The sequence below is a fragment of the Fundulus heteroclitus genome, unplaced genomic scaffold, assembly GCF_011125445.2.
Source record: "Fundulus heteroclitus isolate FHET01 unplaced genomic scaffold, MU-UCD_Fhet_4.1 scaffold_630, whole genome shotgun sequence".
Classification (NCBI taxonomy): domain Eukaryota; kingdom Metazoa; phylum Chordata; class Actinopteri; order Cyprinodontiformes; family Fundulidae; genus Fundulus; species Fundulus heteroclitus.
The window spans coordinates 44459-68609 of record NW_023397067.1 but is presented as its reverse complement, the minus strand read 5'-3'; the positions used below and the strand labels follow the sequence as shown (position 1 = coordinate 68609).

The 24151-nt window shown below is 36.8% G+C and overlaps 1 protein-coding gene across 1 annotated transcript in view; it reads right to left on the bottom strand.

The window, feature by feature from the left end:
- Positions 1-1679: 1679 nt before the first annotated feature.
- Positions 1680-24151, bottom strand: part of LOC105939797 (voltage-dependent calcium channel subunit alpha-2/delta-1) — a gene marked incomplete at both ends in the record, with an annotated part of 64529 nt that continues 42057 nt past the window's right edge. The window contains 15 exon segments of the mRNA XM_036133547.1: positions 1680-1756; positions 1981-2042; positions 5627-5698; positions 5889-5945; positions 9278-9337; positions 10446-10520; positions 11078-11158; positions 11251-11325; positions 11427-11516; positions 11617-11666; positions 11903-11981; positions 16035-16139; positions 16699-16857; positions 23255-23354; positions 23580-23630. Coding sequence (XP_035989440.1) covers positions 1680-1756; positions 1981-2042; positions 5627-5698; positions 5889-5945; positions 9278-9337; positions 10446-10520; positions 11078-11158; positions 11251-11325; positions 11427-11516; positions 11617-11666; positions 11903-11981; positions 16035-16139; positions 16699-16857; positions 23255-23354; positions 23580-23630 — 1193 coding nt within the window.

The window sequence follows — 24151 nt, the reverse complement described above, 5'->3', positions numbered from 1 at the left end:
TATATGGCTGAACAGAGAACTTAGAGTCCCAATCACCATCGGAGTAGTCCTGCAGCTGTAAGGAATGGTGGTGTGTTTGCTTTCTTTAACAGGCCTGGTAAATGTGCTGACAGCGTTTAGGGCACAGTGACAGACTCTGCAGAGGAGTAGTGAAATAAAGGCTGAACTAACTGATCCTAATTTGATGGTATTACTGCACCGTTAGTTGTTTATACTTTGGGGCGTCATGCAAAAGTTATGAAAATATCTTTGAAGCCAGATAATGGCATGATTAATTTGGATTTTTTTTCTCTTATATCTTTATCAAACTAAAAATCCTCCAAGTTCTTTGTCCCAACCTGCATTGATTGAGTATTGGACATATCTATATTAACATGGTAGATGAATAAGATGAATTTTCGTTATTAAAGAATTACCTTGAAAAGAATCAGATTCCTGCACACACTTATAATCTGAATTTAAATTATTTAAAAGTATTATGTATTTAATAAACTACTAATTTAAGTTATGAGAACAGTTTCATTTTGCATGTGAGGTTATTGAACGTTGCCAGAATACGTATTTATAGGAGCAACTACTTGATTTTTGCTGGTCCAAAACCAAATTAGTTACACACTGTCCCTTTAAGAAATTATTTAAACTATTTGCCCAATTAGAAATCAGATTTTGGTTTGCTTAGTGACATAACCAGATATTTTTCTGTGTTTTGACATACCAGTGTTGAGTAACGTGGAACCATGCAAAACATATGAAGAATGAAAACAAAGAAAAGCTCATGCAGTATTCATCAATGGCAGGGAGGAGATAGAGGAAATAACACAGGCAGTACTTGCCCCAAGGTGGAAGCTTTCAAATTCCAGAAGATAAGAAAGAGCAGAGAGAAAAGGTTCAGTCCAAAATCTGAATCCAATAAATTTTGCAAGAATTACAGACCACACCTTAATGATATGTACATTTTGATGATATGCATCTCTCTAATATATTATATGTTTTGTCCGTTTTTCAGGCAAGACAGTCTGACTGCATCAGTCCTGAGAAAGTCTTGGAAGTATAGTCACAGCAATAAATAAATAAAATGGATGAATAAATAAAATGATAAAGCAGGGGAGAGGGAATCAGTGAGAGCTCAAAGCATGATGAGAGGATTGCTGTTTCATTTTAGTCGTTCTATGTAATATGTATACAAGTTGTATCAACACTTAAGAAAGAAAAGTCATAATCACAGACAAAAACAAATGTGTAATTTGTAATAGAAACATCTTTCTTACTTCTCCAAGTCTGGAGAAATAAACTTGTTTAGTAACAGAGATAACAATGACAAGGTGAAGCAGCTTTCATTTCACTCTAAATCACATGAAAGCCAGATGAAGGGGTAAGGAGGGGATAGAAGTGTCAATGCAGACAACATCAAAAGTCCAAAGCTCCAACATAGTACATTGGAGGAAAAGTTATGCTGAGGAGTTTGTGTGGGAGTAAAGATCAACTGACCAGTGGGTTATTCTACAAAAGAACAGCACAGCGGGACTTCAGAAATCTGAGCTGAAAATATAAAGGAGTGGTTGTGGTTGCAGCTAGCACTAAGTGTTACACATACTCAACAGAACAACCCAGCAATTCTGTCTCTGAGCAACCGGCTAGGCTGAATGTTATTGATCTGTTTGTGTGGATCTCATACTCACAGATAGCTTGTTTTATAGTGTCCCCAAGTTTAGCTTGAATGAAGTTTTCACTGTATTTAGGTAAAACAAGGGCCAGGCTGCAGAACAGATCAAAGTTCAACTTGAATTATTTATTTTCTTTTATATGTGTATATAATCAGATGTAAATTAACTCGTCGATGGCATGATGGAAACAACACAGCAGCCCCTTTGTTAAGCAACATTCTTCATCAACTAAAAATGCATAAGTAGCTGGGAGCTTTGTAGATGGTATTTAGAAAATCTGATCATCTGTAATCAATAGTCTTAAAAATTGCCTCACCTGTAATCTGTTCCATTAACTGGAGCCCATGTGTAGGTTCTGACACCTCTGTCTATATATCTCTGTCAAAAGAATACACATATTACAATTTATTTTTATTGTTCTTACAGCACTAGTGGCTTATTTTTTTGTACAGTGGGTTGACAGGAAAGGGGGTACGAGAGAGAGGAGAGACATGCGGCAAAGGAACACAAATCAGAGTCGAACCTGGGTCGGCCAGGTATATCGATATATGATTGTAATGATATACAATCATATATCAATACGTAGACAAGTAGGCAACTGTGGGTTAAGTATCTCAGGGTTTCTGCAGTATGTAATTGACCATGGCGGTCTGCCACAGCAAAATAGGTCGCCACACCTTCAGTGTAAAGTTTTCTTTAAAAACATATGTTAAAACAATGTAAAGCATATGGGAAATATATATCCTATATTATGTATAGCCTATATTTGTGCACTTACACTAACCATCATCAGTTTGAAATGAATCCAAATATCATAAAACATTAAAATCTACTTTATTTTGAAAAACTAACACTTCCTGCTCCTTCCTGTCTGGCTACGAAGCTGGCTAGCGGTCACAGCGTGGTGCACTGCTCTCAGTCAGGAGGAAGGAAAACTAGATATGACAGTCGTGTTGCCCAGTTTGCATCTTTGTTGGTGTATTTAACAACTTTTCAGAACCCTCCAGCAACTTTCTTTCAAAAAGTGACTAGCAACAAGTCTAGCATCTATTTCTGTGTTAAAGTCAACTTTACATGAAAGCACCAATTGTTCTGGAGTCACTGTTTTGAGGCAGCAGTGAGAGTTGCTAAGTTCGTTTCCCATTCCCCTCAGTTCTGTCTCACAGGCACACCACAGCTACTGCTGCTGTTTTCCTGAAAGCCCAGCATGCTGCGACAGCTGAGAGGAGACCCACGGAAAAATGTATCATGCATGCACAAACGTGCTTATGATCTCGCCCTGAATTACAAAGTGGGAAATAAATATGAAGTAAATATAGTTTTTAATGTAGTCTCTTTTGTCTCTGAATCTGTTGCTCTAAAATAATTCTTTGAATTTAATTCACACACAGCTTCAATTCTCATTCACTTTGTGTGCCTCTGATAAGTGTCTTTTTTGTACAGTTTTTTTTTTTTATGTAGTGTGGACTCATCATTTCATAAAGGTAATTTGCAGTTCCAAACACATTTGATCACTTTTTTGTCTTTGGAAGAGTTTCTTATTCTTACAGCCTGTGTAACAAATGTATGAACAAATATGCAAATCAGACGATGACATTAACTACCCACCCCCTCAATAAAGAAAAAAAAAAAAACACGCCACCACAGTTTAAAAGAAATCCAAGAAGAAATCTTGAAATCGTATGTGGCCCTCGACAAGACAAGAATCTGCTAGTCTTGTCGAGGGCCACATAAACACGAGACATGGGGAAGCTGAAATTAAACCCACAACCCTTCCGAGTAAAGAGTTACAAAGTACAAAGAGTAGAATATATGCATGGTTTTGGGAGTTTTTTCTCAGCTCTTTACTTTTATCGGTTGATGAATTGTCTTGACTAGATAAGCTGTAATTTTTGAATGCCTCATATATGTATACATATTGTTATTTTTTTTTCTTTTGATTTGTAGAAGTTCTGTGGAGCTGGAAGCTTTTCTTATGGCTTAAAAAGTTTATTCATGACAACTAATCACTAATAAAACTGCAACTATATACTGCTGTTTGCTTGGTAGTTATGAGAGCTGCCTGTTATTTTTTCTAAGGCAACTGCTGTGAGTCCATTTTAGCTGTCATCAAACACTGAGCAATTTTGCCACCACCCTACTTTTATTCTGCCACCTGCAGGGCTGTCTTAATAGTAATTAGTATGCTTTCACAACTGAACAGGTTTATGGTAAATGTGTGTTTTGTTGATATGGAACCTGCCAAAATGAAGTTGCTTGTTTGGTGGTTGCTTTGTTTGGTGGTGTACATTCTGTGGATTTAAACATTTGGTTATATGTACCTGGATGGTATGCTGAAAAAAAACGGTACAAAGATTAAAGGCTGTTATTTGTAGCAATACATCTGTTTTATGTGAAGTGTTGTTCTTCTGTATAACCTCTTATTGGTATTGTTTGACATCGTTTTTGTGTCAAATGCTTACAAAAAGTCACTTCTTCTAGCTTTTTTGAGCCTTTTTTTGTTAAGATCAAGGGAGTTTCTTGTCCATGGATCCTAAATTTAAATGTTACAATGCTCAATCTAATTCTTCATCCCTTTCACCTTCTGCTTGTGCTCCGTCATAGTGGAACGTATACTGTTAATCGGGAAATTGTGCCAGGATTGCTAGATGAACTTGCAGTTGAAGGACATTTTATTAAAATATTTTTATTTAGCAGTGTTCTTCGGCAGAATTGTAAGCCAACTGTCTTGGCTGAGAAGCAACCCTACATATGGATTCTATCACAATAATTTACTGCTGGTATGGTCCAGGACTCATAATACTGCTCACCTTTTTTGCAGACAGTGCATAACTGGATGTGTAAAATAAATTGAAGACAGATTCAAATGAAAAAAATGGCTTTGCACCAATTCTTTTTCCTGACCATCCTTGATTGTCTGGCAGATTTTTCATCTGTCATTAACATTTTTCTTTGACGAAAGTGACTTATTTTCTTCTCACAAGACTGTTTTCTTTACCTTTCTGAAGATTACTGACATTGATTGGAAACTGCTGCACTGATGAAAATATTATGTAGTACACTACATAGAAACCCCCCCCCCCTTTCTTATAACAATAAGAGCAGACTATGGCACACACACCAAAATAGCCTGAATATTGATGGTCTTCCGGGGTTTCTTGAACCAGAAACCATCCTATCAGCCTATCACCTCTCAGCCACTAACCACTATCTAATCAGCTCAGTCACCAGTCAATTAGGCAACATCAACTCCACCTGCTGCCACTAATTACTTCCAACTCTGCTGACCTGTTTCGCTGACTACATCTACCTGCCTCAGCCAAGTTATCCCTGCCAGAATGTCTCTTCTTGTCCAGTGTAATGTGCTTCCAGTCTGCCAGTTCCTGTGTGCTCAGCCAGCTGGACTCTTCTGTTTGCCTTTCTAAAGAAAGTTCCCTGTGTCAGTGTGCTGCAGTTCTGCCTGTTTCCCCGTGAGTTCCAGCTGCTTGCTCTGTCCGTTCTGGTGCACATCACCTGTTCTACCCACATCTTCTGGTCCCCTGCTCATCCTTGCCTATACTGTCAGCCATAAAATCCTGTGTTCTAGTCTGGTTCCACCTGCATCTGGTCAAGTCTGGTTCTGCTTGCCTGCCTCACCTGCTATTATTCATTCTCTCACTATAAACCTTTTAAAAGATTGTAACTCTGTTTGGCTGAATATCAGGTTCACAAGCAGTAACCTTTAAAAAATGTTCCCAAACAATTTTAAGCAGATCATGGTGGTTCACTATGATGGTGGCTGAATATTCCTTTCCTGTGTTAGGCATGCTCATCAAGGCATTGGAAGTTCATACATGATGTAGTATCTTCACTTGAAGAAGTGGAACGGTCAGAAAAATTGTAGCTGGAGAGGCTTGATAGCCTCATGCTAAAGCTACTTTCCTAACCATTTCATACCAAGCTTCTTCACCATCACCTCTTACCTCATCTTGAGTTTTCACCAAAGTATCAATAGTGCTTTCTCCTATCTCCCCATCAATCATCATTCTTCTAATCTGCAAACAAAAACATGAAAATAACCATTAAAAGTGATAAAAAAGACAGTATAATTGATATGTATTCTTAATTTGACTCAGCTAGTTTGTTTGCAAATGTGCTTGAAAACTAACTTTTGTTATGTCAAGCAGATATTTAGCTTTGTTGCTTTTCCTGAGCAGGTGTGATAAGTTTACTTGGATACCCTACCTCCACTTTTATGTCATTTTCCAGCTCAGCGTCAAGGAAGTCCAGGGTCACAGGCTCCTGAAATTTAGGATTCTGTACAAGGGATGATAGTTTGGTTTGTAATATGATGCAGTTTCAGACAACTACAAACAAATCGGAATAACTTTTTTTCTGTTGGGTGTTTTAAAGCTTATAGAGGTCATAGAAGGGGATAATGGTTATAAAAAATATTCTTGTTGTTGGGTAAGCATAAAAAATCTAGTTCTCCTTTAGAACTCAGTATTATCCAAATGCCAGAAAACATGAACTCTTTCAGAGAGAAAAAAAATAAATAAAATAATAATCTGCACAAAAGCAGCACTAGAAATATCATGGGAATAAGTCAAACAAAAACACATAATAGGTGTCTTGTTCCTTTTAGCAGCTATTGAGCGAGTGGGAAAATGCTAAATAATTAAATACATTTTTGTTTAATTGTGCATGCTATCAAGACAAATTGTGACCTAAAGTATCTGAATTTCAAAGGTTTAAAAAGTTTCAGGTAACTTAAAACGCGTTGTCTTTCATGTCACTATTTATAACACACACTTTAGCTGTCTGTACCAGATTGTTCTTTAGAAGGAAAGTATTTTTCCCCCTAACACTTAATTGAATCCATGACAGAAAAAAAGGGAATGTGCCACATGGCACTTTTATGTCATTATATTTGATACCACACACATACATGAATCAGACTTGATGCAAAGTGACAGTGAACTCCATTAATGTCCTCTCTTAAAGACCCTCTATGTCTGAGTGACTTTATGGTGGTATAAAATAGTAGCAGTAATCTAGTTCTTCTCTATAAAATATCCGTATGTGAAATCTGATACAAGGTTATATTCCACAGTATTTTCACACAAAATATGCAACAACTGTTACAAAAAACAATTTTGTTGTGCTTTGTTATGCTAGAAAAAAAAATCTTATATGTATTATCTTAATGTGGATTTAACAGTACAAATAAAACATTTACTAAGCAATTATTAAGAGAAAGTAAAGTAGGTTTTTCTTACATGTGATGGAAAGTGAAATTAATTGATACAGCAAAAGATGATGATGATGATGATGAAGATGAAGACTCAACATGAAAAATGAGAAAAGATAGAATAAAAGATCAAGATGTTCATCAAATACCAAATGAAACATCATTAATAAGTCAAGCCATGAAATAAGATTTAAAATAAAAATAATCGAAAACATGGACAGGTAGAAATAGGAAAAAATGGGAAAAAGCTTAAGTAATATTGGGAAGAAAAATAAAAAGAGAGAGCATTAGAGAGACTGCTACATTTGTTGATGCAAATCATGGTGAGATATGAAAGTAAAAAACAGCAACGTCGCAAGAGGCTTGGATTACAAATTTTATATTCTGATGTTAAACAGGCCTCAAGGGCACAATCAGTATTCTTCGATCTACTGTTTGACTTATTCAGTGAGACAATGTATCTGCCTTAGGGCTAATGGAAAATAATCTTGCCTAAATGCAAGATTAGAATGAGATCATTCAGATGGAGCCTCATTATAATGTAAGGTCACATTGCTTGGTTGAATAATTTGGTAGGTAATCTAAAGTACAGCACCCAAAACTGACACATAGTCAGACTTCTGAGATGTCATGCCTAGCTGCATTTCTAAATTTGCGTTTGTTACAAGAAATGTGATAGAGATGTGAGTGGAAAAGAAATATGCTCTCTTTTTCTGTAAAAATATAATTGAATTCAAACCTGAATCTCTGAACAATTACTCTTGTAAAATAGCATAGCTCGATTTCTTTACCAAAAAAAAAAAAATACCACACATTATCACAGACATTAAGGATGAGTGCTTCAATATTATACCCCCAGATTGTTTCTATAGTATATGGAAAATAGGGGGCTTCTACTAATTTGATTACTCTTGTAGGATAGGTAATGTGACTTATAGTGAAGCCAAGGAGTCACAGACATGTGCTGGACATTAACATAAGACAGTCTCATGCTACTATGCTTAGACTTTGACAGCAGTGATAAAGATACATTAATTCTACATTGTGGTACGCCCGTGGTTTAGGAGCTAGGAATTTGTCCTGTAACCAGTGGTGTTGTCGGTTCAAATCTCTTCTCCATCCGGCTCAGTGATTGTTTCCTTGAGCAAGACACTTCACCCGCTTTGTCTGCTGCTGGTGGTCAGAGGGCCTGGTGGCCCCAATTGTATGGCAGCTCCACTTCTGTCATTCTGCCCCAGGGCAGTTGTAGCATCAGTGTGTGAATGTGTGTATAAATGGGTGAGCTACTGATTGTGCTGTGAAGCACTTTGTGGTCATTGGACTTGATACAGAGCTATAAATATGCAGATTATTTCCCATTCACATTCATACCAGCATACCGAATGGTATAAGTAGATAACAGGACAGGGGATCAGGAGATCACTTGGGAGCACTCAGACTTTTTACAGTGAACTGTACTTGAAGGTCAAGATACTTTGGTCTTTATCAATTACGAACAAAGAAAAATTAGGAACGTCATGTAAAAGCAACAAGTAAGTTTTTCAGTCCTTATAAGTAAAGTGCTTTATTTGTCATAATACATACAACAACATTACATAGAGGTATGAAGGGTTAGCCTGAGCCGCTGCAACTGAGCGTGCCGCCACTAATGGCCGACCTGACCAGTATTGTCAATAGTGGTAGGGCAAACTGGAGCGCCCAGTGGAAACCTACACAGACATGGGGAGATCATGCAAAACTCCACACAGAAAGGCCCCATGCCGAGCATGGGACTCAAACCTGGGACCTTCTTGCTGTGAGACAAGATTGCTAACCACTGGACGACCATGTCGCAGTAGCAGGTAATTTTGACACCTTTTGTTTTAGGATACAATCACTATACAAAACATAGGTGTTGCATACTTCTAAAGTTTGATTGGATTCGACAGGTCTTGATGCACTTCAGCTCTTCACATTTGAACTCACGTAAATAGTATATTTAGGTATATCAATCTAAGTTTAGAAAACTGTGATTTCAGCTTTCAATGAAGAAGTTGATTGTAGCCCCTGTTTTCGCTCCAAAAATGATATCACAGAACTATCTACGCTGATACAAAGGGATATTTACAAAGCTTTACATGCTAATCAGCAACACAAGAATCTGTATTATAAAATTAAGTTGGGGTTGTTCAGAAAGGATTAGAAAGCACATCACAAGTAAATTATATCACTCTAGTGAACAGCAAGGTTTACTAAAGCAACTGCTGCTCAATCTACAGGATTGGGAAATAGAAAACATTTCTAAATTGGCATGAAGTTACTTCAGGAGTCTATGGTGTAACTAGTTTTTCTAAATTGGCATGAAGTTACTTCAGCAGTCTATAGTGTAACTAGTTTCTCTCACCTCATGAAATGTGACAGTGTACTTATTATTGAGCCTTAGTTTCCTGTTACGAATCCTTTTCTAGAAAAATTATAAAATGAACAGTAATGAACTTTGACGTCTAAATTAATTGGGAGAAGAACTACATGAATATACTGATTCTGAAAGTGCCTTAATCAGTTCATAACTCCACTTCCTTGTTTTTCCTTGTTTACAAGTTATAGGCCAGTCTTCAACAATGATTATAAAAGTCTATTTAGATTTTAATGTTCCTTTCAGTTACCTCGAGTTGCAGGCATTTATTAATATAAACTGACAGGATACAGATTACCACACCCTTGTATGTATTAAAGTGAGAAATAAAATTGTTTGAACCATAACTGCTTGGTGTGAAGTGTGTGTGGTCTGCAGTGTCCAATCCAAACAGTAAAGTAGGCAGGTTTGAAGCGCTGGGTAACACATGGCCCTTATACAGCCTGTCAGTGTTGGCATGCCTGAGGCTGAAAGTAGTGGGCTGCAATAGGATTTGTTGAAAAGAGGGCTGGAACCTCTTGTGAGGTCATGGCTAATTTTTATGGGGTCATGTCTTAATGTATGCCAGTGGCTGGGAGTCCAGTTGCATTTTTTTGACAAATTGTGAGGCTACTCAGGGCCTCACAATATTCAAGTTGGGTAGAATTTCCTTATCCCACATTATTTATGTTTCCTTTGTAGCTCATATGTAAGTATAAATAAGATAAAAATAATTGGGAGCAACATACTACATTTTTCCATTGTATGAAATAGGAAGGAAAACAAATAGAAATCCAACACAAATGGCCTAAAAAGATGTGCCCCATACTCTAACTAAATGTTTATCTAAATGTTTTTATCCCTTATCTCTAAACATATATGCCAGTTCACTGCCAAGTCCTCATTCCTCTGCAATCCCATATGGCAAAAGTGACCTTCCAGCCAATATCTAAGGCTTGATCACACCAAGTTATACTCAACTGGGGAATAAATTCTGTTTATGAAGACTGATCCGTTACCAGCATATAAAAAAAAAAACAACTAAAAAAAAAACCTTGGCCATCTGCTTAGCTGCAAATTATTTACTGACAACAATATATTACAGTGAAGCTGTGAAGAAAAGTCAGATGGTTATACATGGCAATAAGACATGGACATTGACATGCAGAAGTCATACCTTAGGCTGGAGATTGGGATGCAGCAGAACATATCCGTTGGGATCAATAGCAAAGTAGTATCCATTGGGACCAATCTGATGTAAAGGTGAACAAAGAAGAGACTCATCAGTTTCCTGCCCAAAAATCCACAATTATGCAGTTATTCGAGGCAGAAGGCAGATGTCATTGTGATGCACTGGTGTATTCTATGACAGCAAAAGATTTTTGCTGTCATGGAACAGCAAAAATCTTTCACATTTCGCAAAGAAATATTTTCTCTGTATTGACTCAGTAATGTGCTGACATCCTGTTCAAAGTATACTTTACCACTCAACTTATGACAGCTGGAAAAAGATTAAAAGTACTAACTCTAAACAGGATGTATGTTTGGAATAAAGACAGTCTAATGGTTTATTAAAAACTTGTAGGAGGGATTTACTAGTCCCAAAGCACCAGTCTAAGTTGGAACAAAGAAAATGCGTGATTAACAGCAAACCCTGTTTTGTGGATAGACTGCCAACAGATTTTAGTTTTATCACATAACTTATCCAGAGGGAATCAAATACACACATTTTGGAGCCAGTCACAAGACCTTTTTTATAGATGCATCTTTCTGCATGCATGTGACCCCATTTGGGAGTATTACACTCACTGTGAAGCGCGGTGTGAGTTTCTTGATGTCATCAAGAGATACGTCAATCCCCATTACACCCAAAATCAACTGATTCTGATGCTTGAGTGGGAAAAAAACAGGAATGAAAAGTGAAGAAATATTGTATTCATCAGGTTGACTCCACACATCATGATCTAATTTATTTCCTTTACCTCTTCATTCTTGTCATCGATGGTTTTTGTTCTGTTGAAAACAGGCAGTGTTCCTGTAATAACCAGACCTAGTTCCTGATGCAAAATCATGATAGAACACTGATATTTATCTTCCCAGTAAAAAAACAACAACAGTTTTGTTATCTATTACAGTACATAAAGAGGGGATACCATACCAGGGCATCAAGATATACATTAGTCCACTGGACGTGTTTGGCCTGTTTGTCTGCAAGAACCATGGGCCTTCCCAGGACATCTAGGTATTCCTAAATTTAACATACAACAAAAAGATTGTTGTTATCTACTGTCATGGGGAAGGCACACTTCTCAAATTCTTGAACAGGTTGTAAAATAGTCAAACATCACCTGTGTGTTTATTCTGATGGCTCCGATGGAAGGGATCTCATAGAAGTAACCTGGGTAAATGATTGTACTTTAACTTGAGCAAAAAAATAAACTTGAATTTACAAATGATTTCCCTCTTTTCTAATTTGATCCTGTGGTCATCCCCTTGTATTTTTTCATGAAATATTATTAACCTATGACATTTTTGACATTATATACGGGTTAAAAAAATAAATGGTTGCTATATATTCTTTCTGCATTGACACTGCATTATTGTAGTGTTGTAACTGAAACCGACATGTGATACCTTTGTTGGAGCAGGCCATCCACTGGATTGGTCCTTTATCATAGTTGTGTTGTCCAACTGAAAAGGTGAAAATTCTGACCTAAAACATAATGTTGCAAAGAATAATGAATAACTAAATAGATTTCACAAAACACTTTTACTAAACATATACTCTAAGACAACTTTATAAGGTGCATTTCTTTAAACAGCAATAAACCCAACCACATTGCAACAATTCAATATATTTACGAGTCTAGAAAAAACGAAGACCATAAAGAATGTCATCTGTGAACATACAACATAATGAACATTAAACCAGATGAGCTACAGCAGCAGACGAACAACTGGGGACCACTCCTGCCATTTAAGAACATGGAAATGAGACAACGGCAAAAAAACAGACTCACCAAAAATTGATAAAGACAGATTGGGAAAAAAACACTGATTCATTTATTAAGTCTTAATTTCATTCAGACATTCTGTTAGAATCAGAATTTGGAAAAAACAACATGAAAGCACAGCTCAATCATTCCTTGGATCAGCAGCAACTAGCTGCTGGTGGTGCTACAGTGTTTGGGGAGACTTTATTGGCACACACTGGGCCCCTTCGAAACATTTGGACATTATTGAAATGTCACATCCCAGCTGAGCATTGCTAATGATCATACCCATCCCTTCATGACCACAGTGTACCCATCTTCTGATAGCTACTTCCTGCAGGATAATACTCCATGTCACAAACCTCAGATCACTTCAAACTGGTTTCTTAAATATGAAGAAAGGTCTACTGTACTCCGAGGGCCTTTACAGTCAGCAGTTCTCCTTCCAACAGAGCAGCTTTGGAATATGGTGGAATGAGAGATTCACATCATGGATTTACAGCTGACAATCTACAATAAATGTGTGAGGCCATCGTGTGAATACAAAAGGAACTTTCAGAGGATTACTTTTTAATCTGTCATAAATATCATAAAAATAAAGATATTAAAACATCCAACCAGATGCTAGTTAGGTGTACCGTATAAAGTGGCCAATGAATATAAATTTTCAAATGCCAACAAATATTGTTCCATTTTATGTTTCTCATTCCACAAATACTGATTTCTCATGCTGCAAAAATTTTAATTTAATCAATAGAATTCACTTACTCATTCAATTACTGTAACAGAATCATTGATAACATTAACTTTCTCTTTCAATTGAATCTTTACAAGCTTTTACAATTTTACAGACTTAATTAAGGAAACTACTACACGCAACCACCCTCAGTTGAAATTCATGCCAATGTAGCACAAAATGACAGTCAAGATACAACACCAACATGTTAAAACCTCAAACCTTTTCTGTCATACCTTTTATAAGGTTTGAATTAATTTATTGAGTCGCCACAGGAAGTGCTAGAGTGGTTGTTCTGATTATATTGCAGTATAGAATAAGCTTATGCTGCCCAACTACACATGTTGCTGTGCAATGTGCGAGAAAGTTTCCTGAAATAAGGGTTCCATGCATTTGTCTTACTTACTGGAAAGACACATTTGTCTGTCTAGAAATATTTCAGATTTCAACAACCTCACACAATTAGAGTGTGAAAGCTGTTGTCCAAAAACAAATAAATTATATGGTGCAATTTTGTTTCAAATCCCTTTGTGTATAGTCTCTAATGCAGTTTAATTTAGGTAATTCTATCAATGTTTATCATACATAACTGCTATTTTGTGGCCATCACTATCAACAATCCGTATTTGTACAATGGGAAAAAAAACAAGTTCATTATCATCTTGATTTTGTATCAGCTTAAGGGTAAAACTGATAATGCAGAGATTTTATTTGGGGAAACGACACATTTAAATAATGTTTTTTCATGAAGCGTTATTGAACACTTTACATTACTTAGCTTAGGTTTAGGAAATGTAGGGTAAACCAGCTGCCTGACTCTCACAAGATGGATGTAGTTACACCGAGCTCCTCACAGCTCCACACATCCATCTGGAATCACTACCACTGGGAGGGATTTCAATACCACATAAAATTAACGAGCCAATCAGGATCGCCAGGCGGGATTTTAGTAGATGTGACACATCAGAGAAGCTACTATTTGCATTCAGACAACAAAGGTGGCTCGTGACAAGGAAGCAAGGGTGACCAGATGTCCCCAAATCCCCTAACCCTACCTGGAAAATTCTGTCCCCAGAAATGTCCCCAATTTCAGTGTATCATGATGGAGTAAAAATGTTTAACTATGCTGTCCCAGCATAGTAGAAAAGCTATTTCATCAGTGTTGTCCAATATACCGAATAATTATTCTTTAAAAGAACACCAGAGAATGGCTTTGAAGGCTTTTGTTAGTGAAAACGATGGTTTCAGTTTTGATGTTGGTTTCGAGTGGTTGAACTAGCACGTCTGTAAAGATGACGGACAAGTAATTTAACCAACCATATACAAGGATTTTTGATAAGGGCCTTCCTTCTGAAATACTTCTCCAATGGAGCAATTCCAGATGGATGGGTGGAGCTCTGCAAAACGAAATCCATCCGGCAACAGTCAAGTTAATACACTTGTAGGACATAGCTGGATTGATTAGAGTTAAAAAAGAAACCCAGATAAATTAATTTAAGGCAACTGGCATCAAGGTTCCTACTATTTTTATTTTACTAGCATTAGTTTTTTGCTCTTTTGTGTCAATACTTTCATCATATTGTTTCACAACATATTCTGTATCCCTCTTATACTTCCCAAACATATTTACTTGTTTTACAAGTAGGTCTTCAAGTCTAGTGGAAAATCTTCCCAGTTGGAGATAAAATGCTATTATAAAGTAAATTAAAAGATCAAAGTATTCAAATGACATGTAGGTTTAATAACTTAAGTTGCTATGGGCAAATATATTGTGTTGAAACTGAAAAATAACTAAATATTAAGCTATTAAAAAGTTTCCTTTTGTATTTGCCCTCTATTGGGGCAAGTCTTACTTTTGAGTTAATAAAAACCTGTTTTCCCCACACCATGTACAGTGCAGCAAAAGGATATGTGTTCAGGTTTCAGCTTTTTCTTTATCTTGCTACACAGTTTACACTGTTTTAGATCATCAAACAAATCTATATACCAGACGTGGATAGCTTGAGTAAATACACGCACGCACGCATGCACGCATGCACACACGCACACATACACGTTTTTTTGGTTCAGTTTTAATAGCCACAACTAGGTCTAATTACCTCTAGAAAACAAGAGATCACTTAAACGGGCTCTAGATAGAATGAAGTAAGCTAAAAAAAATCTCACATTCTACCTTGATTTCAAGAATTTCAAGAGCACATTAGCAATAAAGTCACTGACGAATGTCAGTCTGGAAAGGCTTACAAAGCCATTTATAAAAAAGTGGTGAACCTCTCCAGTTGTGGTCAACCTACACTAACCTTCTCCAAAAGGACCACAAAAGAGGTGATAAAAGAACCTAACGTAAAGAAAAGTAGCAAATCCAGCTCTGAATGACCTTAAAAAAGAAGAAAAAACAAGGTTTTAGATTGGCCTTGTCAAAGTTCTGATATTTCATGGCATGAATATTAACAGGACTGCATGCAAATTCCCAACATTGCTGAATTAAAACCTTTCTACAAAGAAGAATTCCTCAGAGAAATGTAAGATATTCATTACCAGGTATCACTAAAGCTTGATGGCAGTTGCTGCCGCAAAGGATGGTGCAGCTAGTTATAAGAAATAGGAGGCAATTATATTTCATAAAGTGCTAGTTTGATTTGCTTGTTTTACTTAAAAATTAAATTCTAATTTGAAAACTGCATTTTATATTTACTTGGGTTTACTGATGATACAATTTGTTCTGTGATCTGAATAGTGTATGTGTACAGTATGTAATTAATCTCCTGCGAATGTCCAGTTGTTTTCTAACAGAATTAACTTGATGCAAGCATTTTTTTTAAGCGTTTGAAAGTGCTTTTCTTGTTCTCAGTTAACTTTTGAACAGTATGTCACTTTTCACCCTGGTACTTGAACCGTTGTGTTGTTACTGCCTCCTTTGCAGCATATCTGGCTTTGTTTTGATAACTAAAACTTGTATTTTCTCCTCTTGCTGTCATCTACCTCTAAGCTAGCATTTGGTTTAGAACACAAAGCAACCTCCCAAAAACAAAGGTACCTTTTTGTCTGAATTATATTTTTGCAGAATGGACTGAGCTCGTTCTTCTCCTCCGTCAGTGAACAGCATGATGATCTTGTTGCAGTTTGCGCTGCTCACATTAGTCTGTTCAAAAGAAACACACAAGGACTTTTGAGTAGATGCACTTTCATTATCCTACTTGAAAAGGGACATCTGTTAATTGCCTGTATGCTCATCAAGTGATACTTTCATGTCTTCTATTGTGATTTTTTTAATTTAAAAAATAAACAAAAGCAGTGATTGGATATATGATATATGATTTGCTTTGAACCAATATGATGTATTTTGACACAAGTACTAATCGTGTTTTTGTTTTGTGAAAACACAGCAGCGGACAACCATTGTCTGAAGATCACTTATTTTAGTGGACTGGACAATCCTTTTAACTTTTGGCTAACTTTAGGAATTAATTATTGCTGTTATCAAATAAGAGCAAGATAATTCCTCTGTAACACAATATTCCTGTCTGTGCCCAAACATTAAAATGGTAAAACTACCTTTAACCAGCAGATGGCAGTCCAGACAACAATTTAAAGCTGCTAAACCATGAAGACAAGATAGACAAGACTCATTCAAAACTTACACAAGGTCCTGTGTTCTTCATACAGACTGAAGTCAGACAAAAGAAAAAAAAAATACCCACCGTATAGAGCTGCTCAAAAGCAAACTCGAAGCCTTTTGTGTAATTTGTAATTCCTTTGGCTGTGATGTTCTGCACAGCATCTTTCAGCAGCTTTTTATTCCTCACATTGGCCTGAACCAGATGGTCAAAACAGGCTGTGTTCTTCACCCTGGTGTTAAACTGGGAAATACAGACAAGAAGTTGTGACCCAAAAATTATTCATACAATTAAGGTGTCTGTGCATGTGTAACAAATAGGAATGCACACACCATCACAGACACACATGCATGGAAAACACTCCCACCTGGCCTTGGCTGTTATCAGGCAGCGGTAAACAGACACATTCATCAAGCCCCACTAATTGCTTCACATCCTTGGAGCTCAACGATTCTGTACCCATGGAAACAAGATTCTGCTATATAAAAATGAGGCTAGGCCGCAGCACTATATTTTTTTTCAAAGGGAAGCCTCCTCATATCCACCCTACAAAACATGTAAAAGTACCACACTCTACAACTTCCATGGATGTAAAAACTCTATGTCAAATACCTAAACATATAGGATATAAACTGAGCTGTGCTCCAACTTAAACTGATTGTCCATACTTTGAGTAATTAACTATTCTAAATCATTAGAATTAGCCTAGAGTGGAACAAAAATGTAAAATATTTCTTAATGAATATTAATATGAAGGACATGGGACAACAGTGTAACTAGGACTTTTACTGTGTTGCAGAACTGTTATAAAACAATAATGCACCTCATTGATCTAAACTAATCAATATTTCCCCGGGAGATGGGCGGTAGGGAAACTGATAACTCTGATTCACACAGACAAGAGGGCAAAAAGTTCCCCGCACTGTTTCACAACATCAAAGTTGCTATTAGAGGGATAGTAAAATACATGGTGTCTCTGGAATAAAAATGCATTGTCCCAGACAGATCAGGGTGACAACACACAATTACAAGCAAGGCATAAACACCAGCAAAAGAACAATAAGTGGGCTTGTAATTGGCAGCAAGAAGCAAGCAGAGATTTTCTATCACACTTTCTATTTAAAGAAGAAGTGACGAAGGTGAGAGCAGGAGGTGAGAATCAGAGGAAGAGGACACAAAAAGACAGAAGGAGAAGTGTGAACACAGGACCCAGAAGTGGATTTAAAGGCAGGAACTTGAACATTTCATATAGTAAGCTCATATGGCACATTCATCATCTCCTCAGTAAGAGGCATACTATTTTTCTGTTCCAAGATAAGCTCATTATACCCACAGAGGGGAAAAAAAATGATGTGACAACTGAACAAAATACACATGAATGAAACTTTAAATTTTACAGTTCTCCTGGGATCCTATTACAACAGCTCTTGTATGTGTGCGCTATTGTCCAGGCTTTAGCAATGGATTAGTGATGACTCAGAAAAGACGGCTAATCTCCAAAGTCTAATCCCGTCGGACTCTCTGCATTTCTGCCTTGGAAGTCTGCGACTTTCTCGCTAGACCGGCGCTGGCAAACATGGCTGAACAGACAGGATGAAAGTTATAGAGGTTGAATGAGGTGAGATGTGCAAGGAAGGGGCCAGGCACGGGGACAGCCAAGGTGGGGGCAGTGAGAATGAGTCGAAGTATTAAAAAAAAAAACTGAGTGGAAGCCATATATGAGAATACAGAAAAGCATCCATCAGCAATCTATGACCTGCCTAGGTGTTGAGGTATGGATTGAGAATCTTCCATTTTAAAATGCCAGCTTAGTCACTGAGCTACTGTTAATGAGGTTAATGATTCATGGGTAATATCAAAGAGCAGTGATTCGATGACAGGTAACAACACCCTCAGGGAGAAACACACATCACTCTGTGCACATGTATGACAAAAGGAAAGAAAAAAAAAAGAAAAAAAAGATTGTCTAAATACAGTTTCAGATTAATTACGTTAATAGCAACACTTCCATTGTCATAATCTTTCCGTCTTTATATTTTGTTCTTACTTGCAGTATTTAGTTACATTTGTTCCCATTAGATCATAGTTACTAGTTTTCTGTTTTTTTCTTACCTCTTGTTTAACAATCTTGGCAGGTACAAATTGACATATGGCCAATAGGAAACTTGTTGAATATGACATTCCCTTAACTACAAAGGTTCATGGTGGAGTGGCCATTTGGTGCATTGAAAATGAGGTTCAGTATTAACCTGTTTATTTTGTCTAGCCAAGATTTTAAAATGTTTTCATTCACCAAACCTTGGTAAATAAAACAAACAGATTACCAAAGATCCAAGTGAAATCTCAATTAGCTAATTAAGAGAATTTACACATTTATGTTACAGTACATTACCAAACAAATGTGGACATCCCCGTTCAAAAGAAATCCCTTCTGATGCAATTATTATGACATGTTTGAGAGTTTGAAACATTTAATTTACAGAACATTCTTACAACTTTGAAGATGTCATATTTTTTTTATTTTGGGGAAAACAACAAACAAATTAATTGTAAACCCCCTTAAAGTCAGTACATTATGCCACATTATGCGGCAATTGCAGCTACTAGTTGCTTGAGATAAGTCTTTACAAGCTTGCCACATCTTGCCACTGGGATTTTTTTCTTGTTTCTAAAAGCAAAACTGCTCCTGCTCCTTGTTGCATGATTTTCAGTCATGAACAGGGATCTTCACATCTAACCACAGATTCTCAATTGGATTGAAGTCTGGACTTTGACTAGGTCCTTCTGACACATTTAAATGTTTCCCCATAAACTGTTCAAGTGTTGCTTTAACAGTATGCTTCAGGTCATTGTGCTGCTGGAAGGTGGACCTCCGTCTCAGTCTCAAATAACAGGCAGACTAACAGGTTCTGCTCCAGATGATACCTGTATGTATCACCATCCATCTTTCCCTCAACTTGGAACAGTTTCCCAGTTCCTGTTGCTGAGCAACCTCCCCACAGCATGATGCTGCCACCAATATGGTTCACTATGGGAATGCTGTTTTTTGGGATGATGGGAAGTGTTGGATTTGCACCTTGGTTGCTGAAAAGTCATCTGACCAGTGCATCTTCCTCAATATACTTGGGGAGTCATACACATGTATTTTGGAAAATTGAAAAGGTGCTTTCCTATTTTTAACACTGAAGCCCCTATTTACACTGGCTCTACTTGGCCTTGCTCACTTAGCAATCATTTCAAATACAGTTTTTTCAGTTCCAAGCTGGGATTATTTGGCCTTGCTCAGGAGTGGGTGGAGCTTTGCAACTCCTTCAGGTAAACCTTTGGTCTCTGTGCTGCCTCTCTTATTAATGCCCTGCTTGCCTAGACTGTGGGTCTTGGTGGGTGGCCCTCTCTTGACAGGTTTGTTGTGGTATTGTGTGCTTTCCATTTGAAGATGATGAATGTTCTGGGAGAACAGCAAAGATGTGGATATTTTTGACTGACTTGTACTTCTTTACAACTTTGTCCCTGACTTGTTTGGAGAGCTCCTTGGTCTTCATGGTGTGATGCCACTTGCTTATAGTGGCGTTGCAGCCTTTCAGAAAAGATGTGTTCATACCGACAGATCATGTGGAAGTTAATTGCACACAAGTGGAAATAATTATATTAATAATGTATCTGTTGAATGTAATTAGTTGCATCAGAAACTTTTTGGGACTTCATAGCAAAGAGGTGGATACCATATTTTTTGGACTATAATTCACACTTTTTTCACAGTTTGGCTGATCCTACGACTTATAGTCATGTGTGATGTATTTCAAATATATAACATGTTTTTAAATGGTACATTTTACAAATTAACATCAACCAAGGAGTTAACGTTACTGTCTATAGGCAGAAGAGGGCTCTCTAGGCTTGTGAAAGCTATATACTGCTCATGTACCATTTAAAAATGAATTGAAATATTAACTTATATACAACAAAAACTGAATACATGTCTGTATGTTGTTTCGCTGTTTCAGTATGCATTCACATGTATGTGCATTGTGTGGTGCAGCTCGAAAGGAGAGCCCAGACTGTGACTGAACCCTGTCATTGGCCTTTCCATGAAGCTACTAACAGCTCGCATTAGCTTTTGTTGAGCTTTGACAACTTTCAGTGTAACGACCCCTCAAGCCGAAATGCGCAGGCAAAAACCTTGCCAGTAACTTGGTAATTGGAGTTGCTGGTTTGTTATGCTAATTTACCCCATTCAACCTCCCAGGTATGTCCCATGTTATGTGCAATTTAATAAATTGACTTACAAGGTTATTTGTAAGTTTTTAGTCTTGGATTTAGTGATATAAATTCCTCAATAACTATGACTTATAGACCGATGCGACTTACAGTATATATGTTTTTTCCTCTTCTTTGACGTGACTTATAGTCGCTCTGAAAAAATATGGCACATATTTACATGCCAGTATTCATTGTTTTTTATTATTCTTTTTTTCTCATTTCAACAACCTAAACTATTTTGTGCAATCCAGCATGATATACAATAAAATTGTTTATTTTTTATAAAATCGATTATTCTGTATATTAATGACATCTGCAAAGTTTCTAAAATACTTAAGTTTGTTTGTTTGCAGATGATACTAATATATTTTGTACAGGTGATAATTTGGATCAGCTTGTAGTTAATATCAACTTAGAGTTATGTCATCTTAAGATATGGTTTAATATTAACACATTATCATTAAATTTGGATAAAACCAAGTTTATGTTGTTTGGAAACTGCAAAAGCAAAACAAATGTACATATCCAAATAGATAATATGTCAGTAGAGAGAGTTAAGGAAGTTAAGTTTTTGGGAGTAATGATAGACAATAAGATGTGTTGGAAACCTAATATAAAATACATTCAAACAAAAATATCCAGAAGTATTGCTGTTCTCAGCAAAGCAAAACATTTTCTAAATGATGCTGCTCTTCATATCATGTATTGTTCGCTAATCTTACCTTACTTGAGTTACTGTGTGGACATATGGGGCAATACCTATTAAACCTCACTGCGACTGTTAGGCACATAACCGGGCTATCAGAATAGTTCATAAGGCAGGATTCCATGACTATACTAATGTACTATTACTAAGTCCTGCCTCCTCAAACTCCCTAATAGAATTTCAAACAGTCCAGCTGATGTATAAAGCTAGAAATAATCAACCACCAGAGAATATTCAAAAGCTGTTCACTGATAGAGAGGGTGGTTATGACTACAGGGAAAATGTTAACTTCAGAACCTTGAGGGTTCGAACTACCTATGAAGAGAATGTGCATTTCAGTCAGTGGTGTGAAGGTCTGGAATAAACTGCAGAAAAAACTGAAGCAATGTCCAAGCATGAGTCTGTTTAAAAATATAATTTTGTATATTTTTTGTGAATTTTGGATCAAAAACGTTGTTTAACAGGAAGGTACTTTAAGTGCAAATAGAGGGAGAAGGGGTATGAAAAATAAGTTTTACTTCTTCATACCCCTTTGCAGACAGCTTACTTTAATCATCCATCAATGTCAGACATCAGGGTAAATATACCTCATATATTTTATTTAGAGGAAAAAAAATTCATCATCATCATCATCATCAGATAAGGTTTGAAAACACTAAGTATTTTAGATCGTTAAAAGAATAAAAAGGAAAAAAAATCTATTTTAGTTTATCTAAAATAGTTCTCCAACAGAGTTATTTGATTGCAAATCTTTGCAAAATCCCAAGTCTGCAATGGAACAGAAAGTATTGTTTTGAAAGACAAAAAGGTCCCCATGGAGAGGAGACAGAGCCTGAATAGCTGTCTTTGTGTGGAGAAAGCAGACATCTCCAATCTCTGTAAAGACCCACCTCAATAAAGACCTCCACAGGTACCAATCAACTAATCTCCAGATTGGTTCCAAATGTAATCGCAAAACTTGAGTAGATGGGGGTGTAGAGAGAAAAATATTGCAAGTGATTAGCGAGCGAGATGAATAAAAATGAAGGTAAATGGAAACAGTGACATAAAAGGAAGATGCAGTGTCGTACAAAAAGAAAAATGAAGTGTCCAAAGAGAGCATGTGCTTAATCAAAGCGATGGATAGAAGTACATGGTAAAAACCTGAAAGGAGTTGTATCCCATATTGATGAAAGGAACAAACAATTTAAAGGCAAAGAGAGTGATGGATGGCTGCTTCCTGGGTTCACTGCTGTCACAGCACAGCTTTAATTTCTTGAGGAGCAGTGGGATTGTTCAGCCACAGTTTTGTCCACATCTCTGGATTGGGGGGATGGTTGGGGTATAAAGGGCAGAGTTCTAATCTTTAGCAACAAATAGAGCAGTGTGTATTTCATTAAATATCTGCTCCAAAGCTGCCATAGATCCATATTTCATTATTTATCTTGATCTCTATGACCCAGATGTATATTTAGGTCTGCAAAGCAATGAATTGACTATGTGCAGGAATGAGTGGAAGGAAAAAAAAAAGAAAATAATTATTTTAGCATACTCTGTATACAGATTATACTAATAATGGACAATAAAGCACATTTAAAATGCAAGTTTCACTCCCTGTCTTACCTGAAAACCCATGGAAAAAGACAACATCACTTATGTGAAAATGATGTGAAAAAGTATATAAATTATACTCACATAAACAACATTGACGTAGTCATCATCAGACAGTGTCTCCAGCATCTCACTGACAGATGTTCTGATAAGTTTGAGAGTTAAACCAGAGACGCTCCCACTCCTGTAAAAAAAAAGGAAAATGTATGAGACCTGACAGCTTTTCACTCAGTTTCAGCTCATTTCTTGCAACTGTGAGATTGCAGGCTGTGTAATAAAAGTTGAATTTGCCTCAAGAAATACAGAACATTATGAAATAGGTAAAAAATAGGTAAAAAAAAAACACATTATGATTAGCTGAGAAAATGTGAGGAGATAATGGATCTGTCAGGGTATTTCATGTACTCACGCATCCACAAGGATTAGCATATCTTTGGGTGAGGCAGCCCCTTGGATGTACCTTGACGAAGAATAAAAAAAGAAAATATCTGGGCTGACACCTACACATTTTGATTAGCAGATAATATGCTCAGCCCGAATGACAATATAATAATTAACACATTTTTATAGGGCGAGGGGGGGGGGGGGGGGTGTGTGGTGATTATCGTCACAAAGTTAATAAATGGAATATGTACAGGTAATGCACTGTCCACATGTTAGGCCAAATACTAAACTTCTGTTTTTGATTGCAGTCAGATCTTTAAAACAGATTATTCCAATAACTCATGTGGAGCCCATGATTGGAAAAAATTAAAAATACAGTTTTACATTTGAAATTTTTGGAAATATTTTTTCGTTTGTTTACAGTACGTAAAACACAAGTCACTACAACATACCTATTTTTAGTGCTGATCAGTAACCCACAACCTAAAGAAGAACTGCAGATCTATCTACAAGGACAGCAATGTAAAGTAAAAGCTTCTGTATATACATACACCGGCCACTTTATTAGGTACACCTTGTTACTACCGGGATTGTCCC